Genomic DNA, 24,074 nt, shown 5'->3' on the forward strand with positions numbered 1-24,074 from the left:
TAATTGCATATTAGTTTTTTCTGATCTGGTTTGATGATGACTGTCCTGCAGCTTCTCTGACTTAGTATATAAGCATTGAATCTATTAGTTTTTCCATCTTTGTGATCTCTTTCTTATATGATTCCCATATTTATCCTTCTACACAAAGCTTGAGACTCTTGCCTGCCGACTGAGAATTGTTTACAGTTTATGAATGTATGATCTTACTGGGTATATGAGCTGTCATGCACTACTGTAAGAATTTAATCGCAATGTCCTCTTATTACTACGCATATAGTTTTTCTCTCTATTGAATTCGCTAACGTAGTTGCTATGCTCTTGGATTCCTTGACTAGGTTAACCTTTGGTCTACACAACCCGATAATTCATTTATGGCTTGATGGTCTTTCAAATTTAATACAAGGTCTCCACAGATGCTTATATTATTTCTTCTCCACCCCGGTTTCTTTACTCTATGCCTTCCTTATTATATACATATTTCCTTTGAACAGATGTGACTATTCTTAAGGTAACATTAACTATCATTTAACTATTAACATATAATTATTATAATATTTAATATTTTGATTATTGATTACCATATTCAGGGATAATCATATATTTGATAACATTATTATAATATATTATATTATAATAATATAATATATTATTATATTGTTAATGACTTATGTAATAATATTGTTATGTTCATTATTTAAATATTATTTTATATCGTATCATGCCCTTATTATTCTTAATTATATAATCTATTGTCACTAATATTATTTTATCAACTTATTAGTTAAGTTCTATTGTACGAAAGTAGGGGACGTGACACATACAAGAGCTGAGGATTAAGCATATCGAGGTATTTAGTGAGACTCCACCTAGAGGACCTCCCAATAGAGGGATAAAGCATATTATAGAATAATTACTCTCTACAACATCCCATACGGCTTAAGGATGAGATAGAAAAAAAAATTAAGAAAAAACAATTAAGGAGCTGCCAGCTGTGAGACACATCAGACCCAGTAAGTCACCATTTGCTTCATCTATAGTTTTGGTAAAATAATAGGATGGCACCTTGCGGATGTGTATTTTTTATAGGTTGTTAAACAAGAAGACCATTAAAAACTGACATTCGATTCCTAGAATTGATGACTTAATAAATGAGTTACATGGTGCCCAATATTTTTCAAAAATTGGTTTAAGGTCTCGGTACCATCAAATGTGTTAGGGAGGATGATATTGAGAAGATAGCCTTTCGTTGTTATTGTGGGCATTTTGAATTTGTGGTTATGCCATTTGAGCTAACTAATGCACCTGCTACATTTTAGTCCACAATCAACATAGTATTTCATTCATAGTTGAGGCAGTTTGTGCTAGTTTTCTTTGATGACATTTTGGTGTAGAACAAATCGTGGAGGGAGCATATTGCACATCTTGATATAGTTTTGGGTATTCTTGACAAAGAATCCTTGTATGCGAAGGAATCCAAATGTGAATTAGGCCTGACAAAACTGTTGTATCTAGGCCACATCATTAGTGCACAAGGAGTATGTATGGATCTTGACAAGGTTGAGGTAATTATTGAATTGCCTACACCTGAGAATCTTACAAAATTTAGAGGATTTTTTGGCTTATGTGGTTTTTACCACATATTTCTTAAGTGGATATATCTCTATGAGTACTGCTATAATACCACCTACCATCTTTCTATTAAGATGACACCATTTATGGCCTTGTATATAAGGCACCTAACTTTCTTGATTTATTGATGAGTTATAGTAGAGTGCCTAGTGTTGGAACTATGCTATAGGAAAATCAAGATATAATGTGAGCTCTCAAGGAGAATATTCAGAGAGTGCAAAACCAATAGTAGTATGCAAATCATAGAAGATTTGAATGTTCATTCGAGGGAGAGAATATGATGTACTTGATGCTCTAGCCTTATAGATAGTCTACACTCGAGGAGAATGGTATAGAGAAGCTCAAGCCATGATACTACAAACCTTTTAGAATCATTAAACGTGTGGGTGAGGTAGCTTATGAATTGGAGTTACTAGCTGATAGTAAGGTCCATATGTTTTTCATGTGTCACGCCTCAAGAAGGCATTAGGACATTGTGTGGTTCCTTCCACAACTCTATTGCCCTTAGATGATGTGGGTAAGTTGATTTTGGTACCGGAGGCTATATTGGATATCAGGGAGAAACAACTGAGGAGACAAGTTTTTAAGGAATATTTGATCAAATAAAAGTTCTTGCTGGTTGAGGATGCTACTTGGGAAGGTGATGAGATTTTGCATCATCCAAAGCCGAGATTACTTGAGGACAAGCAATTTCAGGGAGGGCGGACTACAATAATGTCCCCTTCTCACTAGTGCTCGGATTTAATGTTGTTTGGCTTATAATCAGACCCTCGTGGGCCAAGGTCTTGAAGAGAGGGTCATGTGGGCAATTTCTTATTGTTGCCACAATCTTCCTGCAACCACAAACTTCTAGTGGCTACAAGCTTCCTACAACCACAAACTTCTTGTAGCCTATAATATTACTTGCTCTTTATATTAATTGTATTTTAATATTACTTTAAAGTGCAATTAAATATTATTATGAGAAAAGGTGAATTTTCTAGAAAGTGAAATTAAATATTATTATTTTTCCTTCTAGGAGGCTCACCTCTTGGAGGAAAAGAGTAAGTAGGGAGGGAAGTCTCATTGTTGGATATTGAATGTGTTGCCATCTACCTTTCTTGATAACTTGTGGAGCCAGTGGTTTCTGTGGTTTGCTACATTGGTCATTGGGAATAAACACTCCCATTGATTCGCATAACTAAGGTGGTGAAAGATCCTCCAAAGGGTTGTAGGTCTTGGAGAAGACAAATCAGCCGTTTCATAGTGCCAAATTTGTGGCCTAGGGCTAGATTTGTGGAGTAAGATTTGAAGAAATAAGTCTAATATTATTTTCAGAGATATTGTAGTAGTGCTGGGATATTTGGATAATGATTCTGGAAGAATTTGAAAGACTTTCTTATAGCAGAAGGTGAATAGTGTCGTCACTACAGTGTTGCTGCTATAGTGCCCTCGCTACTGCGGCTACAATGTTGTTGCTACATAACATCCAAATATTTTGGGCAATTTCCAGGTTTCAATCCATTTATATTTTACATTGTTTTGAGGCTAGATTTGAGTCTTTTAGGGCATTTGTAGGGATTTAGTAATCAGTTGTAGAAGCATTGTAATCTGATTTATATCAGCAAGCGGTCATTTTTAAAGGGATTAGAATATCACTGAAATATGCATGGCATTTGTTTGTCCTAATGTCATATTGTTGTAGATGCATATTTTCTCATTTGTAACCAATGCTTATACTTGAAAAAATACAAAACCATTTGCATCTTCATTTGTTAGATATTTCAGAGTTTTTGCAAGCGTATCTTTTAAAGTTTGACATTTAGAAAGAATTAGAATATAGATCAGCAATATAATCCTTGCATTCAAAGTGTTTGACGAAATTCTTATTCCAAGAAATCAAAAAATTAAATACAAAATTGTAAGGAATATTACAAAGCTCATATAATTTGATGAAGGCGTACTTTGTGTGGCATTCATATACACTGCATTAAAGCTTTTCTTGATAAGAATGGTGTATCTGTGCCCTTAGAGTAAATGATGACACGTATTAATGAGTAGGAGCAAGCAAGTGTAGTAGCAAGCCATTGAGATAATCATCCTTTGGCAAAAAGAGAATCTTGAGAAACAAAGATCCTTCTACTCCCATTCAATTTTTAAACCAACCATCATACGATTTTAAAAAGAATTTCTTTAAACAAGTATGGAAGAGAGATGGAACACAAGGACCACACCACCACATCTTATCTTCGTATTAGGACCAAAAGTGCTATAGTGCTAAGGTCCTCTCTATGCCAATAAGGAGTGCTCCACATATAGATTTTAAAATAGCTTAATGATACTTGGTAGCATTTTTGTAGACTCTTTTTATTGATTTTGCACACTTCAATAGTCGAAGTATTGAAGTTCTTCATGACAAGTTCAAGAAATATGTTCATAGTTAGTGGTACTAACAATAGCCAAATGACCACTTGGTATTTCAGGTTTATAATTGTTGGTTGTATATCCATGGTCAACTTTGTCTCAATGTAATAATGCCCATAAGGTGTTAGTTCAAATCTACAAGATTTTTTCTTGATCACTTGAATTCTAGCTCTTTTTGATCACTAAGTTCTCTGTGTGGGCAAGGTTAGAGCATTTGTTAGTCTACAATGAGGACAACGAAATTAAATTGAAAGATATTCGTGACTAGTTGATCAATCTACAATACAAGTAAATCATAGATGTGATCAAGCCAAAATGATTAATGGTGAAATGTGAATTTTGATTAAGGAAAGCTAGCTAAGTGCAAGTGGAATAATGTCAAAGCCAAAATTGTAGGCTAGATCACCCATGCATAAAGCATGGATAAAATATATTGAAAGTAAATTGATCTAGCAAAATACTAACCAGAATCCTTACAATGAAATACAAGGATCTAGCAATGAACCATCCAACATCTTAAATATTTTAAACAATTAGTGGTAGCGTACTATCCAATTATGACATTTTGTTATCTCTGAGAGAAAAATTGGAACTTCAATAAGTATTTTGCAAGCCAAATAATTGTAAACAATAGTTTTGGGAATTTACGAAAACAACTAAGCACTTGTAATCTCCCAACTAAAGCCTTGGGGCTTAACTATGCATTGGCAGTCCTTACTGAGGAAGACAGTGTAGAGCATTATTCAGTAAGTGTTAAGAGTCGTTGGCTTGTAGTCTATTCTATTCTTAAGTTGTAGACACTATTTGATTTTAAATTGTGGGAACATCTTTTTATGCAACTTAGGTACCTCTTGGCCTAAAGGCAACATTTTCCCCTTTTGAGTTGAATGATTAAACAAACATTTGCATTAAGTGATTTTTATTTAATGATCAATAGTCTCACATTTATTTCCCCAAAAATTTTGCTACTATAGTTTTCAATTTATTTTCTTTAAAAAAGCTTGTTTGTTTAACCAGAATTTTTAAATCCCCGTTATTTTGCAACTATGATAAATTGTTTGGACACTGTAGAACTAGGTTGCATTCTCTTTTAGATATTGGTTATCCAAATTCCAAACATTTTTTTGATCTTTAATTAATGTTGTATGTGATGCAGCTGGTTCAGTTGAATGTGTCCAGTAACCATTTGAAGTTCCTTCCAGAGTCGATTGGAAGCTGCTTCTCCTTGGAAGAGCTCCTAGCCAATGGTGCCGTGTAACCACTAAACTATTATAGCAAGGAATTTTTATATAATTATTAACTCACTAATATATTCACTAATTTTCTTCATTGTAAAAAAACATAAGTACAATTTCTTTTTCTTTTTCCTACCTACATCTCTGTTAAGTGTTATCTTTGTTTTAGCCTTATTTTTGTAGTGTGATTTACTAGATGTTTTTAGTCTTTTATAATGTTGGATGAATTCATTTCTGATTTTGGTTTGTTATTATTTATAGAGTCTATGGTGGTTTAGAGCAAAATATTGCGCATAAAAATTACATATAGAGTTTGATAATAATAATAACACGTAGGTTTTAATTGTTCGACCCATCATTAGGATGAAGTTTGAATTGTTAATTAAAGCTCCTAATATAGATAACTCTTTACAAACACATGGGGTACTTAAAAAGAATAATTAATTAATTTTTCTTGGCCTATGTCCGTACAATTGGAGTACCTTGTATATATAACTTGTGTGGATTTCCTGAAAGTGAATCAAAAAAATACTTCAATTCTCTGGTCAATTATGTAGTATCATCTTTGCTGTCTTCTAGGTTTGTTGATGATCGACACTTAATATTAACAGAATCCCAAGCTTCCATCCCTATCCAAATTGTTTGCATGACCCTTTTTGGTCTTCTAAATAATGTATTTGGTCCAGCCAATCATTTTTTCTGTGTAATAATCATTTTGGGTGTAATGTGCCTGTTCTATTGTTATTTTTCAATTAAATTTACTATGTTTTAATAAATGTTTTTATAACTCTTCAATATTTAATTTTATAAATGTTGGTTGGCAAAACTGGGGGAAAAATGCCTCAAGTTTGCAAAGACTTTCCCACCGAATCTTATGCTAGTCTTGTAGTTCATTTTGTTATGAATGCAATTGGAGCTTGTTTGAGATCATCCACACAAAGAAGAGGAACAAATTAGTGCAACAATGTCTTAATGATCGTGTCCTTGTGCAATATAACCTTTGATCGCACATAAAAAATGGAGAGAAAATATTGACTGGTCCACTTGATTTGGATGACATGGATCCTTACTTTGATTGGACATAATGGGAGCAACATCCATTTATTTTTTAGAGGATGAGATTTGTAATTTGAGAGGAACTATGGAGGAGGGTGGATTTAATGTGGGATTGGATGACATTCAAGAGGTTGAGGATGATCATGGTTAAAAATTACAGCGATATATCACCACAATGATGATATTTTTAGTCAAAGTCGTAGATTATTAACTCGCAGTATGTATCACCATCAAGTTAATGGTTAAAATTGTGCAACGTATATTTGAGAAAAATTCGCAAGATAATCGCTCGTTTGGCTATTAAACATTGGTGACCCGAATTAACAAAAAAGACAAATGAAAAAGATGCTTTCGAATTTCCATATTAGGTTTTCCATTTTTTTTCATAAAGCAACGATGCTTTCCGTTTCACTGCACGCAGGTCTGAGAAAATGCTGGTCGTTTTGCAAACACTTGTCTAGGATAAACACAATGGTTTTCTCGACTCTTGAGCATAGTTGTGTCTTTCTAACAAAAAGGTCAACTGCATAGTATTTTTTTGCATTCCGATTATTTTTTCTTGTCTTCGCAATTAAATTTTAATGTAAAAGTTAATAACTTAATAGTTAATAATAAATATATAACAAAATATATTAAAACCATCATTTTAATTACTTTTTAAAGTCTGCAATTAAATTTTAATGTAATAGTTAGTAGTGAATAATAAATACTCAAGTAACGTTAAGTTTTACAATAAATAGCTAATAGTTAATAACTTAATATTTAACACTAATAATTTTTCATAGCTTACTATATAGTGTAAATTTATCATTTTGTACATACATCAAATGTCAAAAATAACAATATTATTGTATAAAGTCAATTTTTTATTCTCATTTGCTTCATAGAGTTAGCTAACTTTTTATCTCAGACTTAGAAAAGTTCATTGTTCAAACTTCAACTATTAGGTGACATTTGATTGCCTTATTGAAAAGTCTGTTAACTAATATTTGATCTCAAACATAGAAAACTATCTGGTAACTGCCCTCTTTAAAAATCCTATGCAACTTGGGGATGTGTCCCTGTTGAAAAGCCAAAGTTTTAGAGATCGAGGGATTGGTATGGGACATCCCCCCACTGTCCCCATTTAGGCAAAAAATGTAGGGGATGTCCCTGGTACTTGGGGACTTCTGGGAGAAACCTGATATGGAAAGGGGATGTCTAGAAGTCCCCTTACTGTACAGGGGATGGCCGATCTGTTACAAGATTCAAGAAGAGTTGGTAGATTAACGGATTTCCGGATGATTGATTGATTAACAGAGGAACAAATTTGTTCCTTATAAAGAATTACAAGGACGTTGTTTCTTTTACGTAGACTGAAGACAGAATTAGAAACAAAACTAGAGACAAGATAGGAAACATTCCTATCTGGACTGAAGAAAAAAGAGACGGGATAGGAAACATTCCTATCTAGACTGAAAGACGGACTACAGACAAGTAGTTGACTATTATAGAAAGTATAAGATATTATCTTAATACCCTCCCTTAATGGTCAACGTACGAATGTCGGAACATTCTGTGATAACTGAGACCCTCCTTGGATCTACAGAATGCTGAAACCAAGAAGCTTTGCCAGAAGAGTGCTATGACTCAAAATAAGTTGCATTTACAAAACTTCGTTTTTTTGGAAAAAACGGCAAAACCCAGAATCTCACACAACCTTGCGTATTACAGACAACTTGAAATGATTTTTGAGGAGAAAATCAACAAACCCAGAATCTCACACAACCTTGCGTATTATGGACAACTTGAAATGATTTTTGAGGAGAAAATCAGAAAACCCAGAATCTCACGCAACCTTGCGTATTACAGACAACTTGAAATGATTTTTGAGGAGAAAATCAACAAACCCAGAATCTCACGCAACCTTGCGTATTACAGACAACTTGAAATGATTTTTGAGGAGAAAATCAACAAACCCAGAATCTCACGCAACCTTGCGTATTACAGACAACTTGAAATGATTTTTGAGGAGAAAATCAACAAACCCAGAATCTCACGCAACCTTGCGTATTACAGACAACTTGAAATGATTTTTGAGGAGAAAATCAACAAACCCAGAATCTCACGCAACCTTGCGTATTATAGACAACTTGAAATGATTTTTGACGAGAAAATCAACAAACCCAAGAAAAACAAAAACAAATTCAGAAGGCAAAAAATGCAGCTTCGCCTTGATCAGGACTCGGAGAAGTCGGACGTTGCTTAACACCCAGAACAAGTTGATCGGTGTTTCGATATTCGAAGATTGCGATGATGCGCTGCTTCCAGTTTCCATAATTGCGACTATTGAATTTGGAATTATGTTCGAGCAGAATATTTGTCAGAGATGCCATGGCACGTTTTCCAATGAAAACTGTGAAAATCTGTGAAGGCACGTTCTTCGAGGCAAAAATACGAAAGACCTAGAAGAGTTAGAGAATGATTCAAAAGAGAGCTTGAAAAACCCAGAAGGAATCTACTGTCGTTTTCTGGATCCGCTGGCTCGAAAATCGAGGCACAAAAATCGAGGCAACCAGAAAAACGGACGACAACCTAGTTGAGCTCTCGAAAAACCCACCAAGAATCTGCAAACAAAATATTTTTTCGACCCCAAAAATTAGGGTTTCGAAAAAAAATGGCCCTAGCTGAAAAAGCTTGAAAAAACTTCAGATTTCTTGATTAAAAATGGCAGATTTTTCTTCAAAGATCGATGTGCATGGACGAATGGGGCTAGAGTGTGCTGAACAAACATAGGCAGACCCGAGTTCGGGAATTTCTCTAGGCCGAAAACCCTAAGCGGGTTTTAGAGAAATTCAACAGAAATAATTTTGAAAAAATTTAAACAAATAATTTCACGAAGAAATTATAAATTTTTTCGAAAAAATTTAAGTAATAGCTCTGATACCATGTTACAAGATTCAAGAAGAGTTGGCAGATTAACGGATTTTCGGATGATTGATTGATTAACAGAGGAACAAATGTGTTCCTTATAAAGAATTACAAGGACGTTGTTTCTAAAAGAAACAACGTAGACTGAAGACGGAATTAGAAACAAAACTAGAGACAGGATAGGAAACATTCCTATTTGGACTGAAGAAAAAAGAGACGGGATAGGAAACATTCCTATCTAGACTGAAAGATGGACTACAGACAAGTAGTTGACTATTATAGAAAGTATAAGATATTATCTTAATACGACCGTCCTCATTTTTTGTGAAGCTTAAAAAATAATTTTAAAATAAAAAACTTTATTTTGTTTGTCCCTACTTGGTTGTCCAATAGGCTCCGCCCCTCCAAATGCCCTAAAAGGTCAAAAAAGACCATATTGTGGTTGTGTTGTCATTTTTTTAGTTTTTCCCATGATGTTGGAGTGTGTTGTAGTTGGCTGGGTTTTTGCTTCCAAGAGCTTGAGCAACAATCTGCTTCATTTTTCTATATTTTGTTTTCTATGTTGAACTTGAACACGATGATGAAACTTTATGGCAGCCTTCTATCCTTTGAGCATATTTAGATTTCCAGATTTCTATGATATTGTTCACTACTAAATTTATATTTAACTATTTATAAATATTTTGGTTCACATATATCAATGCATATAGACAATTAAGTACTGAAATCGGTTATTATTTCCTAGATGGAATTCAAATGGTGTATGTTAAGGTTCTATAATTTTTAAATGACATGCTTTGTTCTTAGTTTCATATGAATGACATGTATATTTGCAAATTTCAGTGTATATTTTAATATTTCTATATATATAGCATCCCCATTTGTTGTCCCCAAAATCACCAAAAAACTCACCATCCCAAAAACTCGTCACCCCGTCCCTGTCCCGGAAACTTAGGGGATCATGGTAAAAATTTGATTAATTTGATCTCAATTACTGCACTGACTTAGCTAATATTTGATCTTAGACTTAGACAATTATTTACTGACTGACCTCTTTAAAAACCTAATAAATTTTTATCTTAGTTACTATATGGTTCATAGACTTGGCTAATATTTGATCTCGACTTATCTAATAACTAATTCTGTATCTTTGGGTTTGTAGACTTGCAGTGCCAGCTGATAGTAATTATAGGTAATGGCTGGTGGCAGAACAAGGACCCTTTATGGAAACATGGGACACTAGAACCAAATCAAGGAGATTTCAAATGTATCCATTGTCTTAAGAACATGAGTGGGGGATAGGCCAACTAAAATATCACCTTGCAAAGATTCCATGTGATGTTGTTACGTTGTGTGATGACTATCCAAAAGAGGCTACAAGAGAGTCTTTGGTAGGCCTTGAAGCATATACACAAAATTAGGCAGCAAAGAAAAGGACATCAGAGGCCATGGAAGCCCCAATAGAGGATTTTAGTTCTACAAGGTCACAAACATGTGTAGAGGCTTCTTTAGTTGGGCCATGGATACAAGGATCAAGAGATGTAGGTGGGCATATATCAAAGTTTTGGTTCCACGTAACATTCCTAGTGCTCAACCTGGATTGCAAGGCTCTATATGTAATACAAAGATGCATGAGATGACAAGGGTGTAAGTTGGATGATTTTGGTACTATAATGATATTCCCTTCAATGCCTTATCCTATCCATATTGGGATCAATTGGTCACGTCAATGATCGTGTCTGATAAGGGGTTTAAACTCCCAACTCGTTATGAAGTGAGTGAATCTTTGTTACAGTGTGAGGTTCAAACCATTCATCGACTTGTGGAACAGAAAAGAGGAGTTTGGGAATAAAGGGGCTGCATTATTATATCTAATGTGTGGACAAATGGTAGGAAAAGGATGCTTATCAACTTTCTAGCCGTTTCAAGGGGGCAACTAGTATTTCTAATGTTGATGCCTCTAATTAAGTGAAAAATGTAGAGAATTTGTGCAACATGTTGGTTGAGGTGGTAGTGGAAGTAGGAGTGGGTAATGTCATCCAAATTGTGACTAATAATGCATCTGCTTATGTGGCAATTGATAGACTTTTGATGGAGAGGCATACCACATTATTTTGGATCCCTTGTGTTGGCCATTATCTTGACTTGCTTCTTGAGGTCCTAGGGAAACAAAGTTAGGTGGAGAAGGTGGTTGAAGATGGAAGGAATATCACAAAGTACATCTACAACGACACATGGGTCTTGTGTCTTATGAGAGAGCACACTGATGATAAGGATCTCATGTGATTGGGGGTTACATACTTTGTTAATTTTCTCACCTTACAAAGCATATTATCCACATTGCCCAATTTGAAGTGGATGCTTGTTAGCGAGAAATGGTTGGAGAGTCCTTATGCCAAGAAGCCTGAATTAGAGAAGGTTGTGAAGGTTGTGTTTGATGTTAGACATGACAAGCAAATGGAGGAGATCATCAAAGTAAGTTTTCAAACCTTGATGGGTGATTAATTATTTAATTATTAAATATTACACCTTGCCGATTTTTGTTAAGTTTTGTATGTCCAGGTGTCAAAACCATTAGTGAGGGTTCTACGAATTGTTGATGGGGATAAAAACTCCACGGGGTATCTTTATAAGGCCATGGATAGGGCCAAAGAGGCCATTCAACACTTTATAGGTCAAATGAGACCAAATACAGACCAATATGGAACATAATCGATCGTACTGGAACCAACAACTCTACCAACATATTCATGTTGTTGCCCACTACTTGAACCCCGAGTATTACTTCTCCAATGCTTTCAAGTAGATTGAAAAGTTCAAGTTGGCATCGACACATGTATTCGAAGACTAGTTGCTAATTTGGACCTTCGAGACCTCGTATTGGATGAGTTACAAAGCTACAAGAAGGAAGGGCCATTATTTTCTTCACCTTATTACAAATGTAGGAGATTCATCCTGCAACGAGGTAAAGAACATGTGTTTGGATTTATTATACCATTATTTCATCCATTAAGTTTATTTGAATCTTCACCATATTATAAATGACTTTTTGGGAAGATTATGGTGCCACAACACCTAATCTTCAGAAGATTGTCATCCGAATATTATCACGGCACTCTAGTGCTATTGGTTGCAAGCGAAACTCGACTACTTTATAGTTAGAGAACATACACATAAAGAAGCGCAATAGGTTGACTCTAATGCACTTGAATGACTTAGTTTATGTGTGGTACAACCTTCAGTTGCATGAAAAGAAGGTGCAAGGGCAAGCTTCATATGAAGCACTTGACATGGAGGAGATTGATCCATTTTTATCAAATTTGATCGCTCCTCTTGATGGTGATGATGTAGATGCATATGCAACTTCTTTATTGACTGATGATCAACTACTTGAGTTTGAAATGGAGGTAGATGACTGAGATGTAGAAGTGGTAGCATATGAGGAGTAACATGAGCTTGGTCATCCGTTAGAGGCTTCTATTGAGGTACCTATTCAAGTACTTGTTGAAGATGTTGTAACTACTTCAGCACCAACCATGCAACAATAACAATCTCTTTTGAGCTTTATCTATAAATGTAATTTATTATTTCTACTTCTAGTTTTCATTGATACTGAAACTCGAACTTAATTTGTATTCAGAAATTGATGTTTCATGGAGTTTGACTTCTATATGTATTGAGCTTATTTTTATTCAAATGCCATTTTTGTTTTTTGGTATACGATTCTTTGTTAATCTACTTACCACTAAGTTTTAATTGCTATGTATTTAACTCCAAACTTTGACTAATGTATGTTGGATATCTCAAATTAGTACGTGTTCTACAATTTTGGTGTATATGTGTGTGTTCTTAAGAATATTTTAAGAAATTGTATATTTACAAATTTTCGAAAAAAATACAAATTTTTTGCTGAGTTTTTGGCAATTTTGATATTTTCATTTTTTTTGGTTGGTTGAGATATTGCACAATAGTTTTTCATTTTTGAGGATTTTAATATGTCATTGCTAATGATAGCACCATCTACATCCAAGATTGAGGTCGAGTCACAACCAATTGTGCAGAGGGAGGGGACACATCCACAACGGACTTCCTTTTATCCATTAGCCTGAAGCCAACATACTAGGCTGATGGTTCACCCTATCAACTAGTTTAGAAGGGGACAATACAATCCACCCTTCCAAAGTTTCTTGTCATGCAATTTTAGCTTTGGATGATGTAACATCTACTCACTCTCCCACATTGCATTCTATAATGTTGAATCCTTCCATTTGATCATATACTCTATGATGATCCACTTTCAAAGAACTTGCTCTCTAAAGTCAATGATAGTCTCTGGTATCAAGATTAGCTTGCCCCCCTCATCCAATGCTGGTAACAATTTCGAGGGCACCAAAACATCTATAATTAATTGTTGGCTAGTTGCTCAAGCTCATAGACAACCTCCCCAACTTTCTTGTTCATTATGAAAGGTCCATAATATTTGAACATGTCCAACATATCTCTGAAGATTCATGACATGATCTGACCTCTTGTGAGACCCTAAATTGGGATGGTAGTAGTTTCTTGAGCAAATGTATCTCTTGGGAGATACAACCAGCTTAACTCAACATTGAAGAAGAGATAGATGGAACGTGTTTAGCATATCCCCCTCAGTGTTTAGCATATCCCCCTCATTTTTCATGACATGGTGTAACAACCTTCTATGAGATCCTTAATTGGGATGGGAGCAGTTTCTTGAATAGATGCATTGGTTTGAGCTTCTTTGCTCTTCTCTTCTTGAGAGTAGATTTTATATGGCTGCAATCTTAAATATACGATGATGCCAACCTCAAAATTGTATTCTATTCTCTGCTAATCAATATACAACTTCTATTGTTTTTGTGCCTGCTGCAGATTTTACTTCAATTTTTTAATGATGTCTTGATTCTGTTGTAACAAATCCTTTGTCTTAGGCACTCAGTTGTCTTAAAAAGGAAGATCTATAATTTGGGGCCTCATTTATACAAAGTCATGAAGGGTGTCATGTTGATAGACATGGTACGAAGTAATATAATATTACTTACCTAAATGCAACCACTTAATCCAACCATAGTTCGGAAACATAGTTCTAGAGCTACTCTTCCAGCTGTTTTCTAACTTGTTTTGTTTTTTCACTTGTTTGTGAGTGGTAGCTTTGTAATATCCCTTATTGAATTTGATTTCGATTTTTTTAATTTTTGATCTTTGTCATACACTTTCCACACAAAGGGATATCTTGTAGATTACTTCTAATATGCTTAACCTCAATTGGTAACAATAGAATTGTTTCCAAAGAATTCAAAACATCTAAACATTGTATTAGAATGAATTGCTTGATTACAAACATTGTGTAATGACCAAGACTCTTGGCTTATGAGGGAATGCACTTTAGAAGCTCTAGAACCATTGCCAAAATTTCCTTAGTAGAGCGATTGAATTATTGTGTGAAATCAATGTCCAAATGTTTATCAATAATGAACAATCTTCTTCATACTAAGTTGACCTCCATGAATTTGGAACAATATGATACTGGTGTGAACAATTGAATATCTCTCAACCAAACAGCGACAACTCTTCAGAAGATTTTTCACCAACTTAGTTATGCTCATCAATGGGAATGATCATTCCCAATGACCAATGGAATAACCTATTGAAACCCTTGGCTCTGCAAAATGAACATATCAAGGCAATTGTCAAGAATTGCATGATTAGAAGTTTAATTGAACCCCTATTTATACTTTTTCTCCTAGAAAGATGGATCCTTCAACAAGCTTCTAGGAACATGAGAGGTGAATACTTAAAGAAATTTCTAGGAACATGGGAGGTGGACCCTTCAAGAAATTTCTTGGAATATGGGAGGTGGATCCTTCTAGAAGCTTCTAGAAACATGAGGAGGTGGGTTTTTTCAAGAAGCTTCTAGAACTTGAGGTGATAGATCCTTCAAGAAGCTTCTAGAAACATGAGGAGGTGGTTCCTTCAAGAAGCTTCTAGAAATATGAGGAGTCAGATCCTTCAAGAAGCTTCTAGAAACATATTGTTTTATTTTAGTTACTTTATGATACAATATTTATTTAAGCCACTTTATTAAATTTATTAAATATAGGGCACCTCTTAATATTCATTATTTGTTAACCTTAATTAATATCTCCCTTATTCTCCACTTAGCCTTCAAGAGCATCAAATCTGAGATGATAATTGAGACGACTTCAAAAAAGGGGACATTTCTCCACTCCAAAATCTAGACCAAGGTGCTTCCCTAAGATAGGCACCCAAATAAGTGAAGGTGCTTCCCTAAAATAGGCTCCCAAATAAGTAAAGGAAAGAGTGTCAAAGCATTGACATTTTTCTCTAGATGCCTCAGTTTACAAGGGGTATGCCTACAATAGTTCTCAGATGGTATGACCTTGTGAAATGTGCCAAATAAAAATGACACCACTCTTCTAAACTTTTTTTTTTACAATATCTATTCAAAAGCCCTTAAATACTTTCTCCAATCCACTCAGACTTGATTCCTAGATGAAGGCAATTGTGAAGCAACTTCAGCTAATTGTCTCACAGTCTCAGAATGCATCTAAGGAAGAAGCTAGACTATCCGATAACGACAGCTTTGGATAATTGTAGAAACCCTTATTCCATTAATAATAATAATATTTTAGCCTTTAAGTGTCACTACAGTTTCATCACACGCAGATATAAAAAAACAATTTGACAAACATTAGGGTTTGATTCTCCTTCAAAATATAGAGCATCGCCAATGTGAGTATGTTGTAGGAAATTTTCAAGCCTAAAATGGGTGTTGGCCATGAACCTTGTATAAGTGGCCCTTAGATTTCATTGTATTTGCATATTTAAAATTGATTTAATAAACATTTGAGGTTTTAAGAAGCTTTTAGAAACATATTTTATTTTAGTGACTTTATGATACAATATTTATTTAAGTCACTTTATTAAATTAATTAAATATAGGGCACCTATTAATATTCATTTATTTGATAACCTTAATTAATTTCTCCCTTATTCTCCACTTAGCCTTTGAGAGCATAACATTTGAGATGATAACTGAGATGGCTTCAAGAAAGGGGACATTTCTCCACCCAAAGCTCCAGGCCAAGGTGCTTCCCTAAGATAGGCGCCCAAATAAGTGAAGGTGGTTCCCTAAAATAAGCTCCCAAACAAGTGAAGGAAAGAGTGTCAAAGCGTAGACATTTTGCTCTAGGTGCCTCACTTCACAAGGGGTATGCCTACAATAGTTCCCAAATGGTACGACCTTGTAAAATGTGCCAAATAAAGATCACACTGCTCTTCTGAACTTTGTTATTCATTACAATATCTATTCAAAACCCCTTAATTCTTTCTCCAATCCGCTTAGACTTGACTCCGAGATGAAGGCAATTGTGAAGCAGCTTCAACTAATAGTCTCACAGTTTCAATGCATCTAAGGAAGAAGCTACACTATCCGATAACGATAGCTTTGGATAATTGTAGAAACCCTTATTCCATTAATAATAATTATATTTTAGCCTTAAATAAGTGTCATTTCAGTTTCATCATACGCAAATATAAAAAATGATTTGACAAACATTTAGGGTTTGATTCTCCTTCAAAATACAGAGCATCGCCAATGTGAGTATGTTGTAGGAAATTTTCAAGCCTAAAATGGTTGTTGATCATGAACCTTGTGTAAGTGGCCCTTAGATTTCATTGTCTTTGCATATTTAAAATTGATTTAATAAACATTTGAGGTTTTAAGAAGCTTATAGAACTTGAGGTGGTAGATCCTTTAAGAAGCTCCTAGAGACATGAGGAGGTGTTTTCTTCAGGAAGCTTTGAGAAATATGATGAGTTGGATCCTTCGAGAAGCTTCTAGAAACATATTATTTTATTTTAGTGACTTTATGATACAATATTTATTTAAATCACTTTATTAAATTAATTAAATATAGGGTACTTATTATTATTCATTTATTTGATAACCTTAATTAATTTCTCTTTTATTCTCCACTTAGCCTTTGGGAGCATAAAATCTGAGATGATAACTAAGATGGCTTCAAGAAAGGGGACATTTCTTCACCCCAAAATCTAGGCCAAGGTGCTTCCCTAAGATAGGCGCCCAAATAAGGGAAGGTGCTTCCCTAAAATAGGCTCCCAAATAAATGAAGGAAAGAGTGTCAAAGCATAGACATTTTTCTCTAGGTGCCTCACTTCACAAGGGGTATGCCTACAATAGTTCCCAGATGGTACAACCTTGTGAAATGTACCAAATAAAGATGACACTGCTCTTCTAAACTTTGTTTTTCATTACAATATCTATTCAAAACCTCTTAAATACTTTCTCCAATCCGCTCAGACGCTCAGACTTGACTCCTAGATGAAGGCAATTGTGAAGCAACTTCAGCTAATAGTCTCACAATCTTAGAATGCATCTAAGGAAGAAGCTACATTATTCGATAATGATAGCTTTGGATAATTGTAGAAATCCTTATTCCATTAATAATAATTATATTTTAGCCTTAAATAAGTGTCACTTCAATTTCATCATACACAGCTATAAAAAAACGATTTGACAATTATTTTTCTCCTTCAAAATATAGAGCATTGCCAATGTGAGTATGTTGTAGGAAATTTTCAAGCCTAAAATGGGTGTTGGTCAAGAACCTTGTGTAAGTAGCCCTTAGATTTCATTGTATTTGCATATTTAAAATTGATTTAATAAACATTTGAGGTTTTAAGAAGCTTCTAGAACTTGAGGTGGTAGATCCTTTAAGAAGCTTCTAGAAATATGAGGAGTTGGATCTTTCAAGAAGCTTCTAAAAACATATTTGTTGTGAGGTTTTCACACCATCGCCCCAAAATTTTTGGGGACCCCCTTTTTTTTCAATTGCCTTAACAATTTTCAGTCCAGAGGTTTCAAATTTGAAGATTTCACGCCTTGGACACCTTCAGGGCTAGTGGGGAGAGGGTTAGATTTATTTTCACCCAGTTGGTTTCAACTTGATTTTCCAGAGCCACCAATTTCATCCTTAGGCCGAACAAATTTTAAAAGAGCAACACTTGGCAGGATAAAATTGTAAATTTTGTACTTAGACATTTTCTTTTGAAAATTTGGATATAATTGTATAAAATTGGATAATTTTCAAAAAATGAAAATTTTGTTAAATTTGGTCTTTTGGAAAATCTTGATTATTTTTGGTGAAAAGGATTAATTTTTGTGATGGTGAAATAAAATTGCAAAATCGATTTTAGGCTCTAGAGAAATAATTTTATGTGTTAAAAAGCAAAAATTGCTTAGCTAAATTGATTTGGAGAGAAATTGCAAAAAAATTGGTTTTAATAGATTAAAGTTGCCTTGAAAACTTTTTGCCTTTAATGAAATTGGTAATTTAATATTGAAAAAATGGCTTTTGGTTAGCCAAAATCCAAACCTAATGACGTATTAATTACTAAACCCCCATTAAATGGAAATATTTAACACCCTCAAGGCATTATTTAATTTCTTTTTGCAATTTAGAAGTAATTGACAATTTAGAAAGTTAATTTTCATCATGGCAAAATTAATTTTGGTTAAGTATTTAATTGTGGGCCATAATTTTGCATTAATTATTTGTTTTTCTTTCTCCCAGAGTCCAAGAAGAAAGTTGGGTATAAGAGGAGGCCTTTCTCCCATTTCTTCCTCGCTTCTCACTTCTCCTTCTCAAGTTGTTGGTGATTTTGCAAGAGTAGATCTGCACTCTTCTTGCTTGGTGAAATTTGTGGAAGGCGAAATTTGTGGGGGTCGGAATTTGTGGGAGCCGAAATTTGTGGGAGCCAAAATTTGTGGGAGATAAAATTCTGATTTTTGCAAGAGGCTGCAATTTTTTCCCTAGGTTGGGTAATTTTATTTGGAGGTGAATTGTATGATAAATTTCTGATTTGCAAGGGATTTGAAGTTCTTAAGGTCATATCCTAGGTTCCAAAAAGTTGCTGTAAGATTATTGGTTAAGGTGAATTTTCATCATCTAGAGTTGCAAGGGGTCCTTAAGTTGACATCCATCTTTCGTTCTAGTCTAAGGATTGCTCCTCTTGGTTCTTGCCTTCTGGTCCACCACTCTACCATCCCGTAATAGGGCGACGAGCATGGAGGATGGTAGTGCAAGTAAGAATCCTAAGCGAGCAAACACTAAGAAAGACAAAGAGGATATGATGCCCAAAAATCCCTTCTCGAAAATGAAGAGAATAACCGACACCGATATCGCTATAGTGGACATGATACGGATGAAGGACAGACTAAAGGAAGGAGAATCCCCCTTGGCTATAGGTAGAGGTAATTTCAAATCATTTAGAGTTGCAAAGGGTTCTTAAGCTGACATCCATCTTTCGCCCTAGTCTAAGGATTGCTCCTCTTGGTTCTTCTTGCCTTCTGGTCCACCACTCTACCATCCTGTAATAGGGCGATGAGCATGGAGGATGGTAGTGCAAGTAAGAATCCTAAGCGGGCAAATACTGAGAAAGATAAAGAGGATATGATGCCCAAAACACCCTTCTTGAAAATGAGGCGAATAACCAATACCAATGGTGGTACAATAAAAGGATATACAAAAGGTAGTTGCACATCACAACCCAAGCGTCGACACTTCCATTTAAACCATGATGAGCAACGTTGAGGTGGCACTTGATTTTGAGGATATCAGAGAAGAGGATGTCAATGAAACAGATTTTGGATCGAGGTTGGATGAGTTGGGGAAGGTTGCTATCAAGAAGAAGCATTTGGCACCCTTTCCTCTCTCAATGCTTTTATTGGATTTGAGAAAGAATATGAGAAGGATCATGAAAAGATACTACAAGTAGCAAGTAGCGTGGCGAAGTTAGCGGAACTCAGGGCGAAGCACACACCTTGTCCTCCTATGGAAGAAGTTAATGAAAGGCTAGCTAAGTTCATTGCCTTAGCTAAGAAAATGAAAGAAAAGGGAAGATTTATATTAGAAGATCATTTGATGTAAGCCCAAGTGGCAATTTCCCTTTCTTCTAGAATAGGACAAGTGTCTATTTCTGATTGGCCACCATTTTGGTGCCTTCTCATTGGTTGCCACTTTTTGCACTTTTTTCATTGGTCCATTGATGAGGTGGCATCTTCTCATTGGCCGATGGGGTGGCAACCCTAATTAGGGTTTTGAGGATCCAATCTAGATCGTTGATCTTGTTTTGATCTCCATTGTCCGTTGTATTTCTGGCCCCTATAAAAGGCCATTCGCTCTCATTTGTAAAGTGGGTTGGAGAAATTGTTGCGAAGATAATACCAAAGTTGCTCTCTTTTTCATTGTTGTGATTTGCATGTTGATTAAGAACATTGGGTATTATTGCATGTTTTCTACTCCCACTTAGTTATATTTCTTTCAAGTTGAAGTAAATTTCATTTCAAGTTGTTTAAGTTGTTTAAGTGAAAGTAAAGTAGATGGATAGTTGTATGGTAGCATTGGTAAATGTTTGATAGGGATCAATACTAGACCACTAGCATCCTAGCGGCTGGTTGGGAAGCTTTGTGTGGTAAGCTAGTTTATTATTCCTTTGAATCATTGCACCTGTGGAAGTGAGGCCGTTGGTCAGCTCTCATTAGGTTCGATCCCGGTCCATTTGCTAACCTTACATTCATAGGAGTAGGAGTACAATAGTGAGTAGCTGAGTAGTTGAAGTTTAAAGAGAAGGAAGTTAGAGTAGGTCGAGTATTAGAACACATCCACTCACCTTCCACCACCATCACTTTACCATCAACATCACCATTGGCAGACACTTCCATCGCCATCACTACCATCAACATTCTCTACCACTTGCATATTTCACAAACCCATCATCATCTCCATCATTCCACCAAAGTTCAAGTCATCCTCAAATGAATAGCGTAAGGTTGCCTATGTGATTACCAGCAAATCACATCAATGAGTGAGTATCCAATGGTCTAAGGAACATTGGAGCTATTGCTTATGTCTCCATGAGTAGTAACTTTCAAGAGAGGAGTTGCATGATTGATATCCCATATTGAATATTCGAATCCTAATATGTTATTTAAGTGATACAAAACTCGCATCAATATTATTATTTTATTTTAGTGACTTTATGATACAATATTTATTTAAGTCACTTTATTAAATTAATTAAATATAGGGCACCTATTAATATTCATTTATTTGATAACCTTAATTAATTTCTCCCTTATTCTCCACTTAGCCTTCGGGAGCATAAAATCTTGAGATGATAACTGAGATGAAAGGGGACATTTCTCCAACCCAAATTCCAGGCCAAGGTACTTTCCTAAGATTGGTGCCCAAATAAGTGAAGGAAAGAGTGTCAAAGCATAGATATTTTCCTCTAGGTACCTCACTTCACAAGGGGTATGCCTGCAATAATTCCCAAATGGTACGACCTTGTAAATGTGCTTGATAAATATGACACCAGTGTTCTAGACTTTATTTTTCATTACAATATCTATTCAAGACCCCTTAAATTATTTCTCCAATCTGCTCAAAGTTGACTCCCAGATGAAGCCAATTGTCAAGCAACTTTAGCTAATAGTCTCACAATCTCAAAATGCATCTAAGGAAGAAGCTACACTATTCGATAACGATAGTTTTGGATAATTGTAGAAACCCTTATTCCATTAATAATAATTATATGTTAGCCTTAAACAAGTGTCACTTTAGTTTCATCATATCCAGATATTAAAAAACGATTTGACAAATATTTAGGGTTTGATTCTCTTTCAAAATACGGAGTATCACCAATGTGAGTATGTTGTAGGAAATTTTCAAGCCTAAAATTGGTGTTGGCCATGAACCTTGTGTAAGTGGCCTAAGATTTCATTGTATTTGCATATTTAAAATTGATTTAATAAACATTTGAGGTTTGAATCTCCTTCAAATATAGGGTTATCTTTGGAATGTGAGCATTTTAAAGGAAAATGTCAAGCTTAACGTGGGTGTTTTTGTGAACCTTGGGTAAGTAGCACTTCATTCCATCACATGCATGTATTTAACATTGATTGACAAACATTTAAGGTTTGAATCTCCTTCCAATATATGGTCATTCCCAATGTGAGCATGCGACAAGAAAATGTCAATTTAGGGCAACAAACTTGCCGATCCTTCTATAATGATGATTGTGGATACTAAGTGAATAGGACTTCAATAATTCACTTCAAGTAATCTATCAAGCAAAGGAAGAAAACTATTAGATGCATCATTCTTCACCATGCAATTGGTATCTTTTGACGCAAGAGTTAGAATGGGAACATGATCCTTAACATTACTTCTTCTAACGTCATCAATTCTTCTGTTATAGTGAATTTTGTGGCATATAGTGTTGACAATCAATACGTGTTCAAAACCTTGTTCTATATTGATAGTTATGCAAGATGAGGATGAGACAAAATGAAGAGAACTGATGACTCGCTCACAACATGTTGTAGAAGAATGTTCATATCCAACAATGAATTCTTTAGACACACTTCTACCTTTATACATGCCTCTTGATCTGAATTGTTTTCAAGAAGATCTTGTTCTTCTATTAATTGTGTTTTAAAACTTTTTTCTTATCCTTGAACAATTTTCAAAAATAGAGAAAAATTCTTTTGATGTGCTCTAATCAATTGTAATATTGTTGTCTTCTTGTTTAATGGAAACACGTGGATGATCACTTTACTCTAGAAACACATGGGGAACTTTGACTTCCTCAAAAAACTTATGTTAAATGATCACTTTTCTTGAGACAGCTTGGAAACATTGACTTCCTCAAAAAGTTGTGAAATTCCTTCTATGTACAACATCAAAGCTTTTTCTATATCTTAGAAATTCAATGAAAGATCCCCAATCCTGGGGACCTTGGAAATTGATGTTTGTTTCAACATTGGAGACTTTGACTAGAATTTTATACCTCTAAATAGACTTTATAGAATTCTGATTTCTTTCTGGTTTTTTCTCATTTTCAAGTTTTTAGGTGTTTTTGAAGATATTTGCAAGTAAATGACAAATAACAAATAACTTTGAACTAAGAATGATGAGCAACATTCATATAGTGAAAACACTTAACAATCTGGAAATGATTCAAATCATACAGGCATAATATTCAGATTTTTGCAGTCGAAGAACTAAATATATCAAATGGATTTGTTGCTGCCTACAATGAACCTAATGCCAGCTGTAAAAAGGTTTTACAATTACAAAAGATGGAGAGCTTGTTGTCGCAATCCCTTTTATGATCGCTAAACTGCAAAACGTGACTGGTAATAAGGAATGACGCCCACAATACAAGCCCGAGTTGCCTTTGGAAGAAACACCCAAGCTAGAATAGGCTGGCCGCCTAGCTGAATGCAACGTTTCCTTCTGATAAATGGTGCTATGAAGAATGTCGATCCTTCCCATAGAGAATAGTACCTTCCAACTCCAATACTAAGTCACCAAATCCTTGTTGTGGTTTGCGTCCCAAAACTCCAAACTTAGGGTTTTCTTCCCGAGCCTCTAAATCGCTCCACTAGAGCAACTTCCAATCTCACAAGTTTCAAATGTCAAAAGATACTCCACAATTAGGTCTCATCTCGTTATAACTCCTCCCAAGTGCAAATCGAACCCTAAATGAGAATTACACTTTGTACTTTATAATAAAATAATATTTTCCCAAATAAAGGCATCCAGGCTATAGGAAAAACATTACTTTATTAAAATGTCATAACTCAAAGCGCCAAAAAGTCTTCGGATAGTGAAAATAGTTTATAATAGTTCAAGACCTTTCCAACGAGCTATAACACAAGGGCACATCTGATGAAACGAAGCCATATTCCCCTTATTACTCTGAAATGGC

At 35.0% G+C, this 24,074-nt stretch overlaps 1 protein-coding gene across 1 annotated transcript in view; it reads left to right on the forward strand.

The window, feature by feature from the left end:
* The window catches only part of LOC149558366 (Leucine-rich repeat (LRR) family protein), a 136,636-nt gene that overhangs the window by 74,330 nt on the left and 38,232 nt on the right, over nt 1-24,074 (forward strand). Inside the window, exon 6 of the mRNA XM_089832631.1 lies at nt 5,189-5,279. Coding sequence (XP_089688757.1) covers nt 5,189-5,279 — 91 coding nt within the window. The remainder of the gene's footprint in view (nt 1-5,188; nt 5,280-24,074) is intronic.

This window comes from Cupressus sempervirens, chromosome 5 (assembly GCF_028749045.1).
Source record: "Cupressus sempervirens isolate cs-2001-9-10 chromosome 5, ASM2874904v1, whole genome shotgun sequence".
NCBI classification, from domain to species: Eukaryota; Viridiplantae; Streptophyta; class Pinopsida; order Cupressales; family Cupressaceae; genus Cupressus; species Cupressus sempervirens.